This window comes from Ranitomeya variabilis, chromosome 3 (genome assembly GCF_051348905.1).
Source record: "Ranitomeya variabilis isolate aRanVar5 chromosome 3, aRanVar5.hap1, whole genome shotgun sequence".
Taxonomy (NCBI): domain Eukaryota; kingdom Metazoa; phylum Chordata; class Amphibia; order Anura; family Dendrobatidae; genus Ranitomeya; species Ranitomeya variabilis.
In genome coordinates, this window is record NC_135234.1 from 326,830,369 (window position 1) to 326,854,669 (window position 24,301).

A 24,301-nucleotide genomic window follows, 5' to 3' on the forward strand; every position below is an offset into this window, starting at 1 on the left:
GGCAGATTGCTGCAGACACTAGAGCAATGCTGGAGACACTGGGGCACATTGCTGCAGACACTAGAGCAATGCTGGAGACACTGGGGCAGATTGCTGTACACACTGGGGTAGATTGCTGGAGACACTGGGGCAATGCTGGAGACACTGGGGCAGATTGCTGCAGACACTAGAGCAATGCTGGAGACACTGGGGCAGATTGCTGGACACACTGGGGCAGTGCTGGAGGACACACTGGGGCAGATTGCTGGAGACACTGGGTGTTATGATCCCTAGTGGCTGAGGATCACAAATAGATCAGCAAGTGATTAAACTAAGGACGAGCTCTAGGGAGATGGTAACTGGACTGATCGCAAATCTGAACCTATCCAAAACAACTAGAGGTAGCCGGTGAACGTGCCTAAAAAATTCCTAGACGTCTCGAGCCAGCCTGAGGAACTAGCTACCCCTAAAGAGAAAGAAAGACCTCGCTTGCCTCCAGAGAAATAATCCCCAAAGATATAGAAGCCCCCAACAAATATTAACGGTGAAGTAAGAAGAAGGCACATACATAGGGATGAAATCAGATTCAGCAAAAGAGGCCCACTAGTACTAGAAAGCAGAAAATAGAGCAGGGGTCTATGCGATCAATAAAAAACCCTTACAAAATATCCATCCTGAGATTTCAAGAACCCACACACCAACTAACGGTGTGTGGGGAGAAACAGCCCACTAGAGCAACCAGCAAGCGAGGGAATTACATTTTAGCAAGCTGGAACAGAAAACAGAATAAACACTGCTGATCAAAAAATGAGCAAACAAAACTTAGCTTATCCTGGATGGACTGGGAGCAAGGTAGTCAGAAGGAATCTGAGTAGCACTGATTACATCGACAGCCGGCAACAAGTGGAAGTAAAACAGAGCTATATAGGAACCTCCCAGAGGATAACGAACCAGCTGATAGCCAGAGACCAGCAGGATAACAGGCAAAGCCACCAGGGGGAGCCCAAAGCAAAAGTCACACCATACCACCAGTGACCACAAGAGGGAGCCTGAACACAGAGTTCACAACAACTGGGGCAATGCTGGAGACACTGGGGCAGAATGCTGGACACACTGGGGCAATGCTGGACACACTGGGGGCAATGCTGGAGACACTGGGGCATTGCTGGAGACACTGGGGCAGATTGCTGGAGACACTGGGGCAATGCTGGAGACACTAGGCAGATTGCTGGACACACTGGGGCAATGCTGGACACGCTGGGGCAGATTGCTGCAGACACTAGAGTGTTGTGTATCCGCTTTTTGGGCTCCCCTGGTGGTTGCTGGTGGTACTGGTGACTTGTTTGCACTTTGCTGCTTCTGTTCACCTGCTTCCATCAGTGTTTGGGAGTTTCCTATTTAGCCTTGCTCTCCAGTCATTTCCTTGCCGGTCATCATTGTAACCAGAGCCTTCGGTTGCATGTTCCTGCTACTAGTCTGCTGATCAGCTAAGTGGACTTTGTCCTTTTGTTTTGTACCTTTTGTCCAGTTTGCAGTTTTTGTAATTCTCTGTAGCTGGAAGCTCTTGCGGGCTGAAATTGCCACTCCTGTGTCATGAGTTGACACAGGAGTCTTAAAGTAATTTCAGGATGGTTTTTGAAAGGGTTTTCAGTTGACCGTGAAGTCCTCTTTTGTATCCTTCTGCTATCTAGTTAGATGGACCCTGTCAAGGTTCGGGCTATTAACGACTGGACGCAGCCTACTTCTCTGAAGAGTCTCCAGAAATTCTTGGGCTTTGCTAATTTTTATCGTCGATTTATAGCTGGTTTTTCTGGCGTTGCTAAACCTCTGACGGATTTGACTAAAAAGGGTGCTGATGTTGCCAATTGGTCCCCTGCTGCCGTGGAGGCCTTTCGGGAGCTTAAGCGCCGCTTTTTGTCTGCCCCTGTGTTGCGCCAGCCTGATGTTTCTCTTCCCTTTCAGGTTGAGGTCGATGCTTCCGAGATCGGAGCGGGGGCGGTTTTGTCGCAGAAAAGTTCTGACTGCTCAATGATGAGACCTTGTGCGTTCTTTTCGCGAAAATTTTCGGCCGCCGAGCGAAACTATGATGTTGGTAATCGGGAGCTTTTGGCCATGAAGTGGGCATTTGAGGAGTGGCGTCATTGGCTTGAGGGTGCCAGACATCAGGTGGTAGTTTTGACTGATCACAAGAATTTAATTTATTTGGAGTCTGCCAGGCGCCTGAATCCTAGACAGGCACGTTGGTCGTTGTTCTTTTCCCGGTTTAATTTTGTGGTCTCGTACTTACCGGGTTCTAGGAATGTGAAAGCAGATGCTCTTTCTAGGAGTTTTGAGCCTGACTCTCCTGGGAATTCTGAACCTGCTGGTGTCCTTAAGGATGGAGTGGTTTTGTCTGCTGTCTCTCCAGATTTGCGACGTGCTTTGCAAGAATTTCAGGCGGATAGACCTGATCGTTGTCCGTCTGGTAGACTGTTTGTTCCTGACGAGTGGACCACTAGAGTCATCTCGGAAGTTCATTCTTCTACTCTGGCAGGTCATCCGGGAATTTTTGGCACCAGAGATTTGGTGGCTAGATCCTTCTGGTGGCCTTCCCTGTCTCGAGATGTGCGTGTTTTTGTGCAGTCTTGCGATGTGTGTGCTCGGGCCAAGCCTTGTTGTTCTAGGGCTAGTGGGTTGTTGTTGCCCTTGCCTATTCCGAAGAGGCCTTGGACGCACATCTCTATGGACTTTATCTCGGATCTCCCTGTTTCTCAGAAGATGTCTGTCATCTGGGTGGTGTGTGACCGTTTTTCTAAAATGGTTCATTTGGTGCCATTGCCTAAGTTGCCTTCCTCATCTGAGTTGGTCCCTCTGTTTTTTCAAAATGTGGTTCGCTTGCATGGTATTCCGGAAAACATCGTTTCTGACAGGGGTACCCAGTTCGTGTCTAGATTTTGGCGGGCAGTCTGTGCCAGGTTGGGCATTGATTTGTCCTTTTCGTCTGCATTCCATCCTCAGACCAATGGCCAGACGGAGCGAACTAATCAAACTTTGGAGACTTATTTGAGGTGTTTTGTGTCTGCGGATCAGGATGATTGGGTTGCCTTTCTGCCGTTGGCGGAGTTTGCTCTTAATAATCAGGCTAGTTCTGCCACTTTGGTTTCTCCTTTCTTTTGCAATTCAGGGTTTCATCCGCGTTTTTCATCTGGTCAGGTTGAATCTTCGGATTGTCCTGGAGTGGATGCGGTGGTGGATCGGTTGCATCGGATTTGGGGACAAGTGGTGGATAATTTGGAATTGTCCCAGGAGAGGACTCAGCAGTTTGCTAACCGTCGTCGTCGTGTTGGTCCCCACCTTCGCGTTGGGGACTTGGTGTGGTTGTCTTCCCGTTTTGTCCCTATGAGGGTTTCTTCTCCCAAATTTAAGCCTCGGTTCATCGGTCCTTATAGGATTTTGGAGATTCTTAACCCTGTTTCCTTTCGTTTGGACCTCCCGGCATCTTTCGCTATCCATAATGTGTTCCATCGGTCGTTGTTGCGGAGATATGAGGTACCGGTGGTTCCTTCTACTGAACCTCCTGCTCCTGTGCTGGTGGAGGGTGAATTGGAGTACGTCGTAGAGAAGATCTTGGACTCCCGTATTTCCAGACGGAGACTTCAATATCTGGTTAAATGGAAAGGCTATGGTCAGGAAGATAATTCTTGGGTAACTGCCTCTGATGTTCATGCCTCGGATTTGTTTCGTGCCTTTCATAGGGCTCATCCAGATCGCCCTGGCGGTTCTTGTGAGGGTTCGGTGCCCCCTCCTTAAGGGGAGGGTACTGTTGTGTATCCGCTTTTTGGGCTCCCCTGGTGGTTGCTGGTGGTACTGGTGACTTGTTTGCACTTTGCTGCTTCTGTTCACCTGCTTCCATCAGTGTTTGGGAGTTTCCTATTTAGCCTTGCTCTCCAGTCATTTCCTTGCCGGTCATCATTGTAACCAGAGCCTTCGGTTGCATGTTCCTGCTACTAGTCTGCTGATCAGCTAAGTGGACTTTGTCCTTTTGTTTTGTACCTTTTGTCCAGTTTGCAGTTTTTGTAATTCTCTGTAGCTGGAAGCTCTTGCGGGCTGAAATTGCCACTCCTGTGTCATGAGTTGACACAGGAGTCTTAAAGTAATTTCAGGATGGTTTTTGAAAGGGTTTTCAGTTGACCGTGAAGTCCTCTTTTGTATCCTTCTGCTATCTAGTAAGTGGACCTCTCTTTGCTAAATCTACTTTCATACTGTGTATGTCTTTTCCTCTTTATTCACCGTTATTACATGTGGGGGGCTGCTATCATCTTTTGGGGTATTTCCCTAGAGGTAAGCCAGGTCTGTTTCTTCCTCTACCAGGCGTAGTTAGTCCTCCGGCTGGCGCGTGGCATATAGGAAGCCGTAGGTATGCTCCCTGGCTACTGTTAGTTGTGTGGTAGATTTAGCTCACGGTCAACTCGAGTTTCCATCACCCGAGAGCTCGTTCGTTACTTATATGTTTCTTACGTTCCCTTGCCATTGGGAACCATGACACTAGAGCAATGCTGGAGACACTGGGGCAGATTGCTGGACACACTAAGGCAATGCTTTAGACACTGGGGCAGATTGCTGGAGACACTGGGGCAATGCTGGAGACACTGGGGCAATGCTCAAGACACTGGGGCAGATTGCTGGAGACACTGGGGCAATGCTGGAGACACTGGGGCAGATTGCTGCAGACACTAGAGCAATACTGGAGACACTGGGGCAGATTGCTGGACACACTGGGGCAATGCTGGAGGACACACTGGGGCAGATTGCTGGAGACACTGGGGCAATGCTGGAGACACTGGGGCAGATTGCTGGACACACTGGGGCAATGCTGAACACACTGGGGGCAATGCTGGAGACACTGGGGCAGATTGCTGGAGACACTGGGGCAATGCTTGAGACACTGGGGCATTGCTGGAGACACTGGGGGTAATATGCTGGACATACTGGGGAAGATTGCTGGACACACTGGGGCAATGCTGGACACACTGGGGGCAATGCTGGAGACACTGGGGCAGATTGCTGGAGACACTGGGGCAATGCTGGAGACACTGGGGCAATGCTTTAGACACTGGGGCAGATTGCTGGAGACACTGGGGCAGATTGCTGGAGACATTGGGGCAATGCTGGAGACACTGGGGCAGATTGCTGGAGACACTGAGGGAATGCTGGAGACACTAGGGCAGATTGCTGGACACACTGGGGCAATGCTGTAGGACACACTGGGGCAGATTGCTGGACACACTGAGGCAATGCTGGAGGACACACTGGGGTAGGTTGCTGGAGACACTGGGGCAATGCTGGAGACACTGGGGCAGATTGCTGCAGACACTGGGGCAATGCTGGAGACACTGGGGCAGATTGCTGGACACACTGGAGCAATGCTGGAGGACACACTGGGGCAATGCTGGAGACACTTGGGCAGATTGCTGGAAACACTGGGGCAATGCTGGACACACTGGGGGCAATGCTGGAGACACTGGGGCAGATTGCTGGAGACACTGGGGCAATGCTGGAGACACGGGCAATGCTGGAGACACTGGGGCAATGCTGGAGACACTGGGGCAGATTGCTGGACACACTGGGGCAATGCTGGACACACTGGGGGCAATGCTGGAGACACTGGGGCAGATTGCTGGAGACACTGGGGCAATTCTGGAGACACTGGGGCAATGCTGGAGAGACTGGGTCAGATTGCTGGAGACACTGGGACAATGCTGGAGACACTAGGGCAGATTGCTGGACACACTGGGGCAATGCTGGAGGACAAACTGGGGCAGATTGCTGGACACACTGGGGCAATCCTGGAGGACACACTGGGGCAGATTGCTGGAGACACTGGGACAATGCTGGAGACACTGGGGCAGATTGCTGGACACACTGGGGCAATGCTGGAGGACACACTGGGGCAGATTGCTGGAGACACTGGGGCAGACTGCTGGACACACTTGGGCAATGCTGGAGGACACACTGGGGCAGGCTGCTGGACACACTGGGGCAGATGATTGCTGGAGACACTGGGGCAATGCTGGAGACACTGGAGCAATGCTGGAGACACTGGGGCAATGCTGGACACACTGTGGGCAATGCTGGACAATTGGACATACTGGGGCAGATTGCTGGACACACTGGTGGTAATATGCTGGACACACTGGGGCAATGCTGGACATACTGGGGCAGATTGCTGGACACACTGGTGGTAATATGCTGGACACACTGGGGCAGATTGCTGGACACACTGTCTGGGGGAAATGCTGGACACACTGGCGCAGATTGCTGGACACTGGGGCAATATGCTGGACATACTGGGGCAGATTGCTGGACACACTGGGGGTAATATGCTGGACACACTGGGGCAGATTGCTGGACACACTGGGGGCAGGACTGGAGGCATGGGCAGAATGTAGACACGGGGCATGATTGGAGACACGGGGCAGAATGAAAGACATGGGGCAGGATTGGATCATGGGGCAGGAGAATACGATGGAGACAGATGGGGCAGGATGGGGAGATCATATGGTGTAGAATGGATACTCATGAGTGCAGGATGGGAGAACATATGGCTGGAGCCAGGCATGAGACACACGGGGCCAGGGTGGGAAATATTATTACCATAGGGGCTAATTAAGGGATATTATTACTGCAGTGATGTATTTATTTTTATTTTTTGAGTATACTGTTTTAAATGGGGGGCAGTCCTATTACTGTGCAGAGTGACACTATATCGCCTTTTTTTCTCCATGTGGTGTAATGTAGAAGTTGTGAAAAATTAAGTAATGTGTTCTGCAAGCAGAGCTCAAGATAACTGTGTTATTTCCTGCAGAAACGAGTCCTGGCTCCTGGCTGGAAGAAATGATGGCGGTCTGTGCTGGATGAAAGATGAAGGACTTCACCTAGAGACGTCACTGGTGAGTCAGTGTGTTACCTATACACTGACACTATACACTGTATACTATATACAGAGGTCCTGTGTACAATGTCACCAGTGATCACTGTATTACCTATACATTATATACAGAGCTCCTGTGTATAATGTCACCAGTGATCTCTGTATTACCTCTACACAGACACTGCATACTAAGTACAGATCTCCTGTGAATACTGGCACTTACAGTGATAGTATTGTGGTTTTTTTTTTAAATTACTGATCAGTATTGTAGTATTCAGTCACTATGTGGTGGTAATATGTGGTCTGGAAATGGTGTTGTGGTATTTGTCCCTTAAATGTGCTATTTGGTCACCAAGTGGTGGTAATATGTGGTCTTGACATGGTGCGGTGGTATTTGTTCCTTGTATGTGATATTATTCGATCACTGTGGTTGTAATTTGTGGTCTGGTCATGGCGCGGTGGTATTTGTTCATTGTATGTGATATTGGTCAAAATATACCTAAATTGTATTGCAGATTTTAACAAATATTTAATAGGTTACAGTAGTGTAGGGCCCGGCCATTTTTCTGGAATAATCTGGTTCGGGTATAACATAACCCCCGTCACATGAGCCCCGTCACATGACCCCCATCACATGACCGGGGGGGGCCCACAGTGTCTGAACAGCCCGGGGCCCTGGCTACCCTTAATCCACCCCTGACTCCAACTCTTTTTTTACCTTGAACTTCAAACAACAGTGTCGTTCATAGCATAGCAAAGTAATACATAACGCATATGGAATGCCCGCCAGGGCCGTAGGGTACTCGGTACCGGGTCCAGTACTTAAGGGGACATGTCACGGCGGTGACCCAGTCCGTGGCCCTGGGCGCCCATGTAAAAGGGATATTGATTAAAGTTTATGTTCGTGATGCCACCTGTGGTATTCGGTTAGTAGGGACCGACGCTTCTTAAAGGGGTCCTCTGGGGTGATGTTATGGCAGCTAGATGGTATAAATTCCCACAGGTGAAGTAGGTCTCCAGGGCTCCCGGTGTATAGGTGAAGATGGTGAGAGGTGCAGTGAAGAACGAGGACACAGGTTTGCAGTCTTTTACCTGGTTTACTGTAGCTAAAGGCAATCGCAGTCCAGGGGACCAGATCACAGGACAGGCAGGGTTCGGCCGGCTTGGAAGCAAGTAGGGAGTCCCCTTTTCCAGGTTGAGATTAAAGCCTTCCTTCTAGCACGGTGGTAATGTAGTCCTTTACTGCCTATGGCATCTGATAAGGTCCTCACAGTTCATCTCTCTGTCCTCCATATAGGTTAGGACACAAACCCGTATGACAGGTGACTCGGGCCTTTTTACAGGGTCTCTATCACGACTCGGGCTCTATGTGTCACTGTTAGTGTTGAGCGATACCATCCGATACTTGAAAGTATCGGTATCGGATAGTATCGGCAGATACCCGAAAAGTATCGGATATTGCCGATACCGATACCCAATACCAATACAAGTCAATGAGACACCAAGTATCGGAAGGTATCCTGTATGGTTCCCAGGGTCTGAAGGAGAGGAAACTCTCACGCGACCAATCACAAGCCGCGACGTCATCTAAGGTCTTTCAAGCGTTCATTCTTAGGAACGGAAGCTGCCGGTTACATCGGTAAGGTCCAGGCTGCGTCGGAGAGGTGAGTATATCAATATTTTTTAGTTTTATTCTTTATTTTACACATTATTATCGATCCCGATACCGATTCCCGATATCACAAAAGTATCGGATCTCGGTATCGGAATTCCGATACCGCAAATATCGTCCGATACCCGATACTTGCGGTTTCGGAATGCTCAACACTAGTCACTGTGTTTCCAGGGTGTTAAGGCGAACAGGTGATGTATAATCCAGCTGTCCTGCTGGTTTCTGCTATGTGTCTTAGAGTCCCACAAAAGCCTCGGTCTTCCAGCTACCGGTGTCTGCGCTTTGCCAGGGAGACAGTCCAATCACTGCTATCCTCCCCAGGTGTCACTCGCTTGTGCCTCTCTCTCCTACATGCTCACTACAATCTGTTCTTGTTTCGGTGTTATCTCTGTCCAGAAGCTGCAGCACTTTCTCGTGGCTGCACGGCCCCTCTGCTTCCTTCCCCTCTGTCTCTCTGACAGGAACCCACTCACTTTCCCTCCAAACCACAATATATGTAGGGGATTCACCTAGGAATAGGATCATAAGCTCCCCCTTGTGGCCTGGAGTTTGAACATGTTACATGCTTGTGTTTACCTGGTGAAAGTTATCCTTCCTTGCCTCTGAGTGTGACATCACTATCCCCATGAGGAAAGCAATGCCACTATGACGACCAGGACCCTGGGGCGCCACACATACATACATGATAATCACACAAATACTCCATCATCTTAAAGTGAAAGTCTTTTTTGTAAGGAATGAAGCCTGGATTTATCAAGCTTATAAGAAGCATGATACTAATTATAATAATAATCATAGCATCTGATTTTAAAGGTACCTGTTTGCTGAATTATGCTGCCTTTAAGCTTTTACTGATCCATTAAGTGACTGATTTATTACTTATTGTCAATTCAATTAGTGTTTTGGTGGATCAGTTAGAATATAAGCATTTTTGAGAATTAGGGGTGTTAACACTCTGTATCAATGGCTGCCTTTACTAAGAGCATCAAGAAGAACCATCAATCTCCCTTGTTACGACAAATAATGTTTAAATTCGGTGCATCAGTGAAAACGTGTTTAGAAAATTGGTTGGGTACAAGCAAAATTGTCTGCTGCATTACTTCTGATTTGTTGAACATGATTAGCAGTTCCCTACCTAAATGCAAATATAAAGAGACCTGTAAATCAAGCCATGGCTATAGTCAGATTCTGTGTGCTGTTGGTTTCTGCAGTTACATGTTACGATTGTCTATGTGGCCCATGCTTCATGCTAACTTACATGAAAACAAATAGAAATAATGTTTGACTACAATCAAGAGACACAATACACATGGTTTGTCTGTAATGGAGGCAACTATGTCTGCACACGCTATATATATATAAAATTATGGGAGATATTTAAAAAAGACAGATTATGGAAATCACACTGATGCAAATGTTAATTATATGCAAATAGTAAAAAAAGGAAACAACATTTTCAAAACATTTATTCAGTATTACGCAAGAGTTGAAGTGCAAAAATACACACAAGTCTTGATATGCAATCAACGAGGATATTAATGGTTGCCTGAGGAATGCTCTGTCATGCTAGTGTGGCGCCCCAGGGTCCTGGTCATCACAGTAATGTTGCTTTCCTCATGGGGAGAGTGATGTTACGTTTGGAGGCAATGAAGGAGAACTCTTTGTCAGGTAGCACAATGCATGCAACATGTTCACACTCCAGACCAGAAGGGGGAGCTCTAAGCCTGTTGAAGGTGAACTCCCCTATAAGAACATCCTGATCTGGAGGGAAAGGAGTTCAGTTCCTGTCAGAGAGACAGAGGGAAAGGAAGCAGAGGAGCCGTGCATGCCCTAAGAGCTGCAGCTCCCAGAAGGAGACATTTCAGAAAGCAGAATACGTTGCAGTGAGCGTGCAGGAAGCAAAGCACAGGAGAGTATACCAGAAGGGGACCAGCCCAGAGCAGGCTACCTCCTTCTGAGGCGCAGAATGCCGGTAGCCGGGCACCGAGGTAGTAAGGACCTCTACGCCTTACTTCAGAGACTGGCAGGACAGCTAATTGCACATTACTTGTCCTCATCTACACCCAGGAGGCACGGTGGCACCCCCCAGAGGACGGGGCATGCTAGATTCCCTATAAACCGCCTCAAGCCACCAGTCATATGGGTTTAGTCCAATCCAACTACTGGGGACAGAGAGAGAACATCTGTGAGGACCTTATTTGAAGCTTATGCAGTAAGGGACTACACCACTACAGCGCAAGGGAAGGCTATTGAGTTCCACCTAGACAAGGGGACTCTGGACTTGCCTCCAAACCGGCCGGACCTGCCCTGTGATCTGGTGCCCTGGACTGTGGCTGCTGAAACCAACAGTAAACAAGTTCAAGAGACTGCAAACCTGTGTCCTCATTCTTCACTGGACCTCTCACCATTTTACCATCTACACACTGGGAAGCCCTGGGGATATACTTCACCTGTGGGAAGGTATACCATCTAGCTGCTGTAACATCACCCCAGCGGACCCCTTAAAGTAGCGTCGATCACCCTGTCCGAATACCACTGGTGGCGTCACGAACATAAACCTTATCCCTTTAAAGACCTTTCCCAGGGCTACGGACCAGGTCAGCCACCGTGACATCCCCTGTGAACCGCAGGACTCGATACCGAGTATCCCCCTTGCCCTGACGGGGCGCTCCACTGAACTTAATTGAGCGCACAAATCATTAAGACACATTGTTGGCATCTCCCTTTGACCAATGATGTCCCAGATTTGCCTAATGGGGGACAATTCTCGAGATGCTGCAGGTCATGGTAGCCCATTGCACATTTAGCGGGTTCAGGCTGTTTACAGTAGCGCAAAAAACAATTGGCTGGGCCTTCTGGTGTTGAAAAATGACTGCTGGGAAACTTTGGAGAAATAGCAGTACCTCTGGTTCCACCACCAAATCAATTCAATGCTTAGCTGTTAGTGTACCTGAAAGGAAGAGGTCTAGCAACCATACATTATTCCATCCAACACCCTAATCTTTGTAGTAGGACCAGGGTGATGTTTCATCATAAAGGTCTCTTCATGGCATTTCACACATGGTTCCGACTTTGTCATGGATGCTCTTACAAATGGCCTGGAGATCACATGGTCAACACCATGAAAAGGTCTTCACTTCAAACACCTAGCATTATGGTATGTATTGGCATCATTTATTGCAGTCGGGCCACTCTAGTCTGTATTACAGGTGCACAGTTCAGTGTTAAAGTGATTTGGTTGTGAAACCAGTGATACGGCCATTACTCCAAAGTATCCCAGGAACCTTTTTTTAACATGACAATGCCAGGCTGTATGTTGCTCATGCTACTGGGAGCAGCCTACATGGTCTAAGCATGTTGCCATAGCCTGTAACATTTCTGGACCTGTCTTTCACTGAGCAAATTTGGTACACTGTTGGTTGGAAATTTTAAAGAGAGCTATCTATCGTGATGACATGCATATCCTAGTTCATTCAATGTGGCAGAACATTCCTCAGACAACCATTAAATTGAATCTGTTGCCAGATTTTTGCAATCTGATCTGAAAGTAGCATAATTTAAAGATAGAGACCTTGATACCAGTAATGTATGACTTACTAGTCTCCCTAGTGTAGTTTTTCTAAAATCATTGTTTTACCAGCAGGAGATTATCACAAAGGACTAGCAAACCTGCTGCCATGTAGTCAAAGCACATCCCTATCACTGACTGGCAGCTTTTTGCCTATGCAAAAAGTACACATAAAGCTTTCAATCAGTGGTGTAGGAGGGGTTATACAGAGCTCAGCAAACAGAAAACTGGTAGTTTTGCAGCATTTATATCAATGTGCAGCAAGTAACCCAGAAAGTGATAGCTCACTGGAATCAGTGTGTCTGCTTCTACTTCAGGCTGCAGGTGGGGTAGCAAAATCCTGGTGACAGATTCCCTTTAATAACCTCATTAATAGCATGCCAAAGTGTGTAAGTCCAGATATTTCTGCAGGTGTTGCTTATACTTGATAGAGAATAAATACATTTTTTTAATTGTCTTTCTTTTATCATTAACATGTCAATAGATCCCATTATTTCCATAATACCACAACATTTCCTTCTTGGAGTTGTAATTTCATTTTTGAGGAAAGTATTTGTCATGACTCTTGTCGGGTGTCCCAGGACCAGGGGCTCTTTCCTTTTCCCTAACACTTAAGGTGCAGTAGCTCACCCTGTTCCCAAGATTACTTCTGATGGTGATGCCAGGGGTCATGTAGCTTGCTTAACTCTGGAATCTGCCCTCAGTCTGTACCCTTCCCCCACACAGGGAAGAGGGGAGTAATAGTGTACTGTAGTACCCCAACCAGACTAACAAGGTAATACGAACAGGGATAAAGGAAAATACCAATCATACAAATATACACACACAAACAACAAAGGTAAACATTGGAGAGTAGAGGATGGGGTTAAACCAAAGTAGGAGAAGAAAGGGAATTATTACACACTCAAAACCTAGCAACAGTCACAGATAAATCCACCAAACCCCTTCACCAATAGCAACCAACAGCAATGCAGCGAGTGCTAGCCAGGGCCCAGATTGTATAGGAGATGGGAGTCGCTAACAGTGCACAGCTGAGAGCCTTAAGGCAGGAAAGCTTCCAGGAGCTGTAAACTGAGCAGATTCACCCCGCTGTCACGGGGATACTAGGTGGGCAAGAGCTAATATCCCGGGCCCCTGCAATTTCCCTCAGACTAGGGAAATCCTGACTGACCCTCTACCTAGAGTTTACACTGATGGTGTGCATGTCTAGGCCTCGACCCTCGCCCTGTCTCCTGTTTCAACCCTAGGCTGAAACCACCACCCACCACCTGGTGAAAAGATCAAACACCAATACCCACAGTTAGAACAGACAAGGATAACGGAAAATATACACCACGCCGCAGTCACTCAGGAATACACTATAAATGCGCAGGGCAAAATAAATACAAATATAGGAAGGAGTAAATAAGACAAAGGGAAATACACCACCAGCAACGATACTCCAACTACTTGCTCACCACTCCAGACCGAGATAACAACGCACAAGACAGAAGCTATAATCGGCAACGCCCAATGTTCAGGAGAACTATTTAAAGGCAATGGGCATGGCCCAGCTTCCAATCCGAGCATCAGGTAAATTAACCCCGGACCAGCTAGATAAAATCTAGCTGACTCCAATGAGCATATAGTGGTCAAAAGCGGAATTACTGCTGTCTGTCGAACGACCTGGTCTGAACAGCGTCCGACATGACAGTACCCCGCCTTCTACGAGGGACCCCAGGGCCCTCACGGCTTATAGGACCCGGCTTGTCTGGATGGCGACGGTGAAAAAACCTGACCAGCCGATCCGCATGAATGTCCGAGGCTAGTACCCAGGACCTCTCCTCAGGCACATAACCACGCCAGTGTACCAAGTACTGTAAAGTGCGGTGCACTACACGAGAGTCAGCCACCTTGGAGACTTCAAATTCCAAATCACCATCCACCAAGACTGGAGGTGGCATAGGCGCCGCATTCACAGAACCCACCACATTCTTTAAAAGAGACCTGTGGAACACGTTGTGTATCTTATACAACATAGGAAGCTCCAATTGGTACGCTACTGGGTTAATGACGCCGGTGACCCTAAATGGACCAATAAACCTAGGACCCAATTTAAGGGATGGTATTTTGAGTCTTATGTTTTTTGTGGATAACCACACCCAGTCATCCACACTCAGGTCTGGACCTGGCACACGCCTACTGTCAGCCACACGTTTGTACCTAGCACCCACACTCAACAGGCACTGTTTAACTCTCCTCCAGACTGATGACTATTGTGCTCTTAACTGGTCCTCCTCTGGAACGCCGGAAGAGCCCCTCTGACTCAAAGTACAAAATTGAGGATGTAGCCCGTAAACACAAAAAAACGGAGACTCCCCAGACGACTCCTGGCAGTGATTATTGATGGCAAACTCAGCCAAAGGAAGGAATGTAGACCACTCCTCCTGGTTATCAGAGACAAAGCAGCGTAAGTACTGTTCCAAATTTTGGTTCATACGCTCAGTCTGACCATTTGACTGAGGATGAAACTCCGAAGAATGAGACAACTTGATCCCCAGCCGTGAGCAAAATGCTTTCCAAAATTTTGCCACAAACTGAGTACCCCTATCAGACACGATGTCAGATGGAACCCCATGAAGTCTGACCACCTCCTGCACAAATACCTGAGCCAGAGTCTTAGCGTTAGGCAACGAAGGCAAAGACACAAAGTGCGACATTTTTGAAAACCGATCAACAATCACCAAGATGACCGTGTTCCCAGCTGAGGAGGGCAAATCAGTGATGAAATCCATGGAGATTTCCATCCATGGCTTACTAGGTACCTCAAGAAGAAGTAGTGTGCCAACAGGACGGGAGCGGGGCTTCTTAGCCCTAGCGCACGTGGTACAAGCTGACACGTATGAGAACACGTCCTGTCGGATCTTGGGCCACCAAAACCGACGTGACACCAACTCCAAGGTACCTCTAACCCCTGGGTGGCCAGCCAGGACAGCATCATGATGTTCCGCCAAAACCTTTAAGCGGAGATGAAGCGGTACAAAAGATTTGTTGATGGGAAGCTCAGATGGTACCTCCTCCTGAGCCTCGGCAATCTCAGCCTCAACCTCGGTAGTAAGAGCCGAAACCACAACACCCTTTTGGAGGATGGGTACTGGATCCTCCTGAGGTTCTCCCCCCGGAAAACACCTGGACAGAGCATCTGCCTTAGTGTTTTTAGACCCTGGTCTGTAAGTGACAACAAAATTGAACCGTGTGAAAAACAATGCCCAGCGAGCCTGCCTGGGGGACAGACGCTTGGCTGACTCCAAATACAGCAGATTCTTATGATCAGTAATAACAGTAACCTGATGTACCGACCCCTCCAAGAAGTGTCGCCATTCCTCAAAGGCCAACTTGATTCCAACAACTCCCTGTTGCCGATATTGTAGTTACGTTCGGCGGACGACAGTTTCTTGGAGAAATAGGCGCATGGACGCAAATCACTCAAAGATGAGCCTTGAGATAGTACCGCCCCCACACCAACCTCAGACGCATCGACTTCCACAACAAAAGGTTTTGATATGTCTGGCTGCACAAGAATGGGGGCTGAAACAAAACTGTTCTTAAGAAATTCAAATGCGCGCAGTGCAGCTTCAGGCCAAACGGAGAAATTGGTACCCTTTTTAGTCATGTCAGTTAGCGGTTTAGCAATGATGGAAATATCCTTGATAAATTTCCTATAGTAGTTAGAAAACCCAAGGAACCGCTGAAGTGCTTTCAGGTTATCAGGCCGTTCCCAATGCAGCACCGCCTGCACCTTAGCAGCGTCCATTTTAAAACCAGAAGCAGACACAATATCCCAAGAAATGCAACTCTTGAACAGAAAATTCACATTTCCCAAGTTTAGCATACAGCTTATTCTCTCTGAGAAGCTGTAGCACCTGCCTGACATGATCTAAATGAGTATCATGGTCGCAAGAATATATGAGAATGTCATCTAGCTACACGATAACAAATTTCCCCAAAACATGCGAAAACACATCATTAATGAAATGATGGAACACTGCAGGTGCGTTAGTCAACCCAAATGGCATCACCAAATTTTCAAAATGACCCTCAGGGGTATTAAAAGCCGTCTTCCACTCATCACCTTGACGGACTCTTATGAGGTTGTACGCCCCCCTGAGGTCAAGCTTGGTAAACCACTTAGCACCTGCCACCTGGTTGAACAAATCTGGTATTAGTGGCATAGGGTATGGATCACGAACCGTAATTTGGTTCAATTCCCTGAAATCCAAACACTGGCGTAATCCGCCATCTTTCTTCTTCACGAAGAAGAACCCTGCTGCCACAGGCGAGGATGAAGGCCTGATGTGCCCTTTGCTCAAACTTTCAGCAATGTAATCCTTTAATGCTTGTCTCTCCGGACCGGAGATGTTAAACATCCTTGCTTTAGGCAATTTGGCCCCTGGTTTAAATCTGATAGTACAGTCATAGGGGCGATGTGGCGGCAACTCTGAACAACCCTTCTCAGAGAACACATCCACAAAATCCAGAAGTGACTCCGGAACGCTTGAAGTCACAGCAGACATATATGTGGCCAGGCAATTCTCCTGGCAGAATTCGCTCCACTGAATTATGTCCTGAGTTTTCCAGTCAATTACCAGGTTGTGCATAGACAACCATGGAAAACCCAAAACCACCTGAGCAGGAAGATTCCTGAGCACCTTACATGTAACCTGCTCGGAATGTAGAACCCCAATGTGGAGTTTCACCTCAGCCACAAATTCAGTAATCTCCCCCTGTGAGAGAGGAGCAGCATTGATGGTGACCACGCGGATAGGATGAGGCAGTTTTTCAATCCTAAAACCTGCTGTGCGCGCAAACTCCTCATCAATGAGATTTGTGGCTGAACCACTATCCACAAACACAGTAATTAGCAGCTCACTGCCAGCGATTATAACCTTAGCAGGGAGCATGCATTGAGAAACCACCATGGAGGATATACATAAGCTCAGATTGGTCTCCTCCACACCCTCTGAGCTTAGAAGTTTTCAGCCGTTGCATTTTTCTTAGACAGTAGAGGACAGATGTTAATAAAATGACCAGTCTTACCGCAGTAAAAACAGGCTCCCTACTTCCTGAGCTCAGGGGCTCGACGCTTCACATGTGACACCCCTGCAATTTGCATAGGTTCCGTGGGCTCACCTGCAGCAACCACACGTGAACCTAAACCCTCTCCCATAGGCGGTGTCTCATGCTCCCCCTGACGCAAACGGCGATCAATGCGGACAACCAGACTCATAGCGGAATCTAGAGAAGTAGGAGTCTCGTACATCAGAAGGGCTTTTTTAACCCTTCCAGACACCCCATGAATAAGTTGACTCCGCAGCGCTGGATCATTCCACTGTGTATCGATTGCCCAGCGACGAAATTCAGAACAGTAATTCTCTGCTACTCGCTCCCCCTGGCGAATAGTGCGTATCTTAGATTCTGCTAGAGCCATTCTGTCTGGCTCATCGTAAATATTTCCAAGAAAGGAAAAAAAACTCTCCACAGAGTCAAATGCAGCAGAATCAGATGGCAAAGAAAACGCCCATGCTTGGGGATTCCCGCTTAACAATGACAACACCAGGCCCACACGCTGAGCCTCGTTACCTGAGGAGATCGGGCGCATACGGAAATATAGTTTGCAAGCTTCACAAAAAGAAACAAATTTACTGCGTTCCCCAGCAAACTTTTCAGGCAAAGGAAACTTAGGTTCAGCAACTCTACCTGTCGCTCCAGCTTGCACATTAGATACTGCTAGTCCCTGTTGCTGCACTGCCCCCCTCAACTCAGTGACCTGTAGGGACAGCGCCTCCAACTGGCGGGTTATGGAAGTCATGGGATCCATGAAAAAACAAAAAAAAGGAAACCCCTTTTTTTTTGTTTTAAAGGCCGATTATAATGTCACGGGGATACTAGGTGGGCAAGAGCTAATAACCCGGGCCCCTGCAATTTCCCTCAGACTAGGGAAATCCTGACTGACCCTCTACCTAGAGTTTACACTGATGGTGTGCATATCTAGGCCTCGACCCTCGCCTTGTCTCCTGTTTCAACCCTAGGCTGAAACCACCGCCCACCACCCGGTGAAAAGATCATACACCAATACCCACAGTTAGAACAGACAAGGATAACGGAAAATATACACCACGCCGCAGTCACTCAGGAATACACTATAAATGCGCAGGGCAAAATAAATACAAATATAGGAAGGGTAAATAAAACAAAGGGAAATACACCACCAGCAACGATACTCCAACTACTTGCTCACCACTCCAGACCGAGATAACAACGCACAAGACAGAAGCTATAATCGGCAACGCCCAATGTTCAGGAGAACTATTTAAAGGCAATGGGCATGGCCCAGCTTCCAATCCGAGCATCAGGTAAATTAACCCCAGACCAGCTAGATAAAATCTAGCCGACGCCAATAAGCACATAGTGGTCAAAAGCGGAATTACCGCTGTCTGTCGAACGACCTGGTCTGAACAGCGTCCGACATGACACCCGCACTGCTAAAAGAAACTTACACTGTTTAATATGAAGGTGAAGTGCTTTTAATCAGTGCAGGAGTAGGAGAAATCAGACGCTGCGATCTTCTGGCTCCTCTCTATCATGGTAAACTTGTGACATTGTTTACCATTACTAAACAAAGTGCAATATTGCTCTCTAATATCTGAGATAGATAGACATACAGTACTGTGCAATCACACACTACACATATATGCATTTATATACCTTGGGAAGTTCTTGAAGATGATGTAATGTAAATGTCAACCGTGATATCTGAGATCTACCTGTTTTGATGTCTGCCAGCGGGTAGAGCGAGCATTTTAGGTTAAAGACTAATTTTACCAGTTTTATAAAGATCCACTAACTTTATCTGCGTGATATTTTTGACAGTATGAATGCAGTTGTATCTTAAATGTGCTTTCTCTAGGTCACAGTAAGGAACAAAGCTGTTACTGCCTCAGAATCACTGCTGAACTCAATGATTGGCTGCAGCGGTTATCTGCTCAATGTTGGTGAGGTGAGGTGACTCACTGCTATAACCTGTCAACAAAGATGGGTGCAGTGAAAAGAGAGGCCTCTATTGAGACATCGGAGGTGAGAAACACGTTTGTTTTTATTTTCCCAGCACAACAACATGAAATAATTATACATGGAAAACCCTTCTAATCTTGTTATGTAGACATTACCTTTGAGACTCCTTTCAGAATATGCTTGTCTTTTGAGTGAATCTTTGATGAATCATTTGAGCTCTTGAAGACTCTCCAGACACACCAGATCATAAGTGCCTATAGATGAAACATTAAGTTATTCGTACATAGTTTATATATGTGATGAATTAATACATCTTTACATATGATATATGTCATGTATTGTATATCCTAGTTAAGAACATAGAAGCACACATATTGATTTGACGTTTCATAGTAAATCATTAGAGATATTGAGACACAATATTAACATTGCAGTTACTATACAATAAATGCTGGTTTCAGTATTCAGATATATTTAAACAAAAAACTAAAGCTTTAATATTGTCTTTCAAGGCTAAATTTAGATTTACAATCACTGATCACGGAGAGAGCAGGCGGGGAAAGCAGAGATCGGGCAGCGGTATCAGAAGAGGCAGAAGCGACAGACAGCAGCCACAGACAGGAGCAGGGGTACCAGACTGCAGATATAACGGAATATGCTAATGGTATATGCGCCCCACACTGCTATATGACTCCCATCCTGGTATCCTGGTATATGCTCCCCTTTTCTGTTATATACCCCCCATCCTGGTATATGTCACCCATCCTTGTATATGCCCCCAATCTTTGTATATTCCCCTCCCATCTTTGTATAGGTTATAGGATGTTTCACCCCCAGCAGTTCGCCCCCAGCAGTTCACTCCTAGCAGTTCGCCCCCAGCAGTTCACTCCTAGCAGTTCGCCCCCAGCAGTTCGCCCCCGGGTGCATCCTGTTTGTGACGCCAAGTTGAGTCGCAGTCCAGGGCAGTGGGGTACTCGGTACCATGGCCGGTACTTGAAGGGGACATCACGGTGGCTGCAACCCGGTACGTGACCCTGGGCACTCAAATAAAAGGGAAAATTCTTTTAAGGGTTTGGTGAATAAAGTTTGTGTTCGTGATGCGACCTGTAGTATTCGGTCAGTAGGGATCGACGCTGCTTAAAGGGGACCTCTGGGGTGATGGTATGGCAGCTGGATGGTATAAATTCTCAAAGGTGAAGTAAATGTACCCGGGGGTGAACTGCTGGGGGCGAATTGCTGGGGGCGAACTGCTGGGGGTGAACTGCGGGGGGCGAAACATCGAAATCCCCTTTGTATATGCCCCCAATCCGTGTATACTCTCCCCTTCCTGGTATATGCCCTTCATCCTTGTATTTGGGGGGCATATTAAAATATGCCATGCACACACTGTCATGATTCCCCTGTATTTACCATGTGGGTAGGTGCATATTTGCAGTCATGTGCCAACTATTCTCTTTTGACTTCTTTCAAAATAAGAGAATTGGGAAAAGCTAGATGAGACTAGTCCAAACATGACTGCAAATGCAGTTTGTAAATTGCATACATGCAGTTACGCGATCGTCCACTCGCACAGGGAATACAGGGGAATTGTGACAGTGTGTGCATTTGTAAGCAGGTTGCAAGATACAGTAACGGACCGGAGGCCGAGCAAGGGTTAAAGTGGGGTTTAATTTAACAGTGGATGCTCCACGCAGGGAGAAGAGGAGGTAGGGTTGAATTAAAGAGGGGGTTTGTAACTTGGGAAAAACAGGCACAGGTAAACAAGGTAATATGTTCAGAGGTAATAGACTTATCAGTCCGACGACGTCGGGAGTTGAATTCCTGGATGCAAACATTGGCGCCAAGGCTGTGGCATGTATGGGGGTCCGATATAGACCTGGAGAAGATGGCGTCCTGAATCCTGGCATCGGTGTTTCCTCGTGGTCAAGATGGGGGTCCAGAAGGCGAAGTGCAGGCAGGAGATACGTTTTTAACCCCAGCAGGGGCTAGGGCTACTCGGCGATTAAATGCAGGCTGATCAAGAAACAGTTCACAGCGGGTCACCCGGCCTACCTGCAGGTACGTGCGCACGTCTATGCTCTGACCACGGACCTTGTCACTACTGGTCAGTGATGTCAGTGGTGTCAGCAGCATCAGCAGTGTCAGGGGTGTCAGCGGACACGGGGTAACTTTCTGCCGGCAGTCTCTAGTCATGGATTGAAGCCCTTCGGACTTAGGCCTGCTCTATCTCGGTGCTCGAAGGCTGGAGAGCTGACACTGACCTCCTACGCTCTGTATGTACCCGTCAAGACTGACTGGTTGCCCGTGTGCCGCAGCTTTTTTAGCTTGGCCATGCCCCCAATCCCTGAGTGCAAATGTCGGTCCAGGGCCTTAAGCTTTCACCCGTGCAATATAGGTAACAGCCCCGACAGTTCCGGATCTGTCACGGAAAAGGTACTCCCGATCCGGTTCTTCTCCTTACACATTGCACACTTTCACAATGCGTCAGTCTGAAGTGACACAGAGTGACTGCAGACTTGTGCGCAGACTGGATGACTCTTATAAACAACCTTAAAAATAATTTATTCCAATGACCAATTGATTTGCTCATTCATTTGATGATTGGCAGCCTGAATAAACTGGCCGATATTGGGATTACAATCAATTCATATCTTCCTAACTGGTTATGATAAGCCTAAAATAAAGATGGGGCGGCAATGCAATGGAGGTGCAGACATGACATTGATTTGGAAGAAGAAGGCTAGTAAAGGGTTAATAAGTAGTTGTTTATTTAGGAGAGGGTTAATAGATAATTTTGCATGGCCACAGGATAAAATTAAAGTTTAAGGTTGGTAGGGTTAGAGTTCAGGTCACATGAGTTGGGATTTAATTAATTTTTAATATAAAGATTGAGAAGGAAGTTGTAGGAGAGAGTTTAGAAAAGATGACAGTACCTTAATAAAGAGGAAGAGCCTTTGGATTGTCATCTTACTTGCGGAGCCAGGACCAGTGAACGACACACCCACCTGCCCTTATGTTATTTATTTCATCTACTAACATAAAATTCAGGCGGTAATGAGGTCAGGGAGGGCCTTGGTTAATGGGGTATGTTGACCCTTCATTGCTACTGGTGTAGGGAGATAGACAGGGCTAGTGATATCTTTCTCATGTCTGGGCCAGAAATGTCGGGCCTGTCACCATTGTTGCCGGGGCAAGCATTTTCTGACTGAAAGAGACCTTTGCACCTGACTGTAGGGGACGAGTCTCAGATAAAATGGAGGCCACATGCCAGGACGCAAGCTTTGGCAGGAAGACAGCGTGTGGCACAGGAGAAGGTTGACTCCCTCTCCGCAGACCGACACCAACTAGCAGGGCCGTGTTTCAGTCCCTCATTCCCCACACACAGAGACTGTGTATCTTCTGAGACCTTTGCCCCTACTGCTTCTGATTAGTGTTGAGCGATACCGTCTGATACTTGAAAGTATCGGTATCGGATAGTATCGGCCGATACCCGAAAAGTATCGGATATCGCCGATACCGATACCCGATACCAATACAAGTCAATGGGACACCAAGTATCAGAAGGTATCCTGATGGTTCCCAGGGTCTGAAGGAGAGGAAACTCTCCTTCAGGCCCTGAGATCCATATTACTGTGTAAAATAAAGAATTAAAATAAATAATATTGATATACTCACCTCTCCGGAGGCCCCTGGACATCACCGCTGGTAACCGGCAGCCTTCTTTGCTTAAAATGAGCGCGTTTAGGGCCTTCCATGACGTCACGGCTTCTGATTGGTCGCGTGCCACTCATGTGACCGCTACGCGACCAATCACAAGCCACGACGTCATTCTCAGGTCCTAAATTCCTAGAATGAGGAGTTTAGGGCCTGAGAATGACGTCACGGCTTGTGATTGGTCGCGTGGCGGTCACATGAGCGGCACGCGACCAATCAGAAGCCGTGACGTCATGGAAGGCCCTAAACGCACTCATTTTAAGCAAAAAAGGCTGCCGGTTACCAGCGGTGATGTCCAGGGGCCTCCGGAGAGGTGAGTATATCAATATCTTTTATTTTAATTCTTTATTTTACACAGTAATATGGATCCGATACCGATTCCCGATACCACAAAAGTATCGGATCTCGGTATCGGAATTCCGATATCGCAAGTATCGGCCGATACCCGATACTTGCGGTATCGGAATGCTCAACACTACTTCTGATGCTAGTAGTGCAAAATGGACTGTACCGCTGACTGCCACAGTGAACGACACAGTATTTCCCAAACGCAACTTACTTACTAGTGGCGTGACCGTGGCCTCCTCTACGGGACTTCGTCTATCCCTTGCGGTACCACAGACAGCCACTCGAGCAGTTCCTTCTTCCAGGACCTCAAGACTACGCATTGAAAAGCCAGGATACATCACTGCCGTAAAGAGACAGTGCTTCACCATTCTCCGGGATCAGTTCAGAGACTTTACACGTCACCTACGGCGCCATCGTGGGATTTTCCAGCCTCCTCCGTCCGGAAACCACAGACTGATTAACCCGTTATTTGAATCTTTGTTGTTCCTTTATAATTGCGTACACTTTGTTCATCCATATTACTTTAATATCTTCCTCCCTGCGTGGAGTATCAACTGTATTAATACCTTTTCATAAAAAACCCGGTAACTCTTGTTCTGCCTCCTGCTCGTCACTGCATCCCACGTACCTGCTAGAATCTTACTCTGGGATGGTTCCGGGGGTACAGGTTAAAAATTTGATGGGGTATAGCACCATGACATTTTTCAACCATGGAGCTTTGAAACTAGGGAGCATTTTCTCTGGTGATGTCCAGTGTTGTTAGGTAATCCAGGATCTCCTCAGAGAAATAAGTATATTATGGTTTATTTGATATATGTAGTAATCAATAACGGCTGCTGCGGCCATATATTTCCTCGTCACTCAGTGCTTGTGTCTTTACAATGCCCTAGTCAACGCTTTTTATCCAGAAGCTATGACTCAGATATCTTTCAGGTTTTCTTTGCAGGCTGTAATCATGCTGATTGCCAGACAAATGTTGTCATGTGTCACATCAGTTTTCATCAGATAAGAAACATTTTAATCAGATTACCTGGCCGTTAAGTATTCGTTAACACACTAC

The 24,301-nt window shown here is 47.3% G+C and overlaps 1 protein-coding gene across 1 annotated transcript in view; it reads right to left on the minus strand.

Annotated features, from left to right (window-relative positions):
* LAPTM5 (lysosomal protein transmembrane 5) overlaps nucleotides 1–24,301 on the minus strand; it is a 103,340-nt gene that overhangs the window by 8,241 nt on the left and 70,798 nt on the right. The window contains exon 7 of the mRNA XM_077299592.1: nucleotides 19,335–19,433. Coding sequence (XP_077155707.1) covers nucleotides 19,335–19,433 — 99 coding nt within the window. The remainder of the gene's footprint in view (nucleotides 1–19,334; nucleotides 19,434–24,301) is intronic.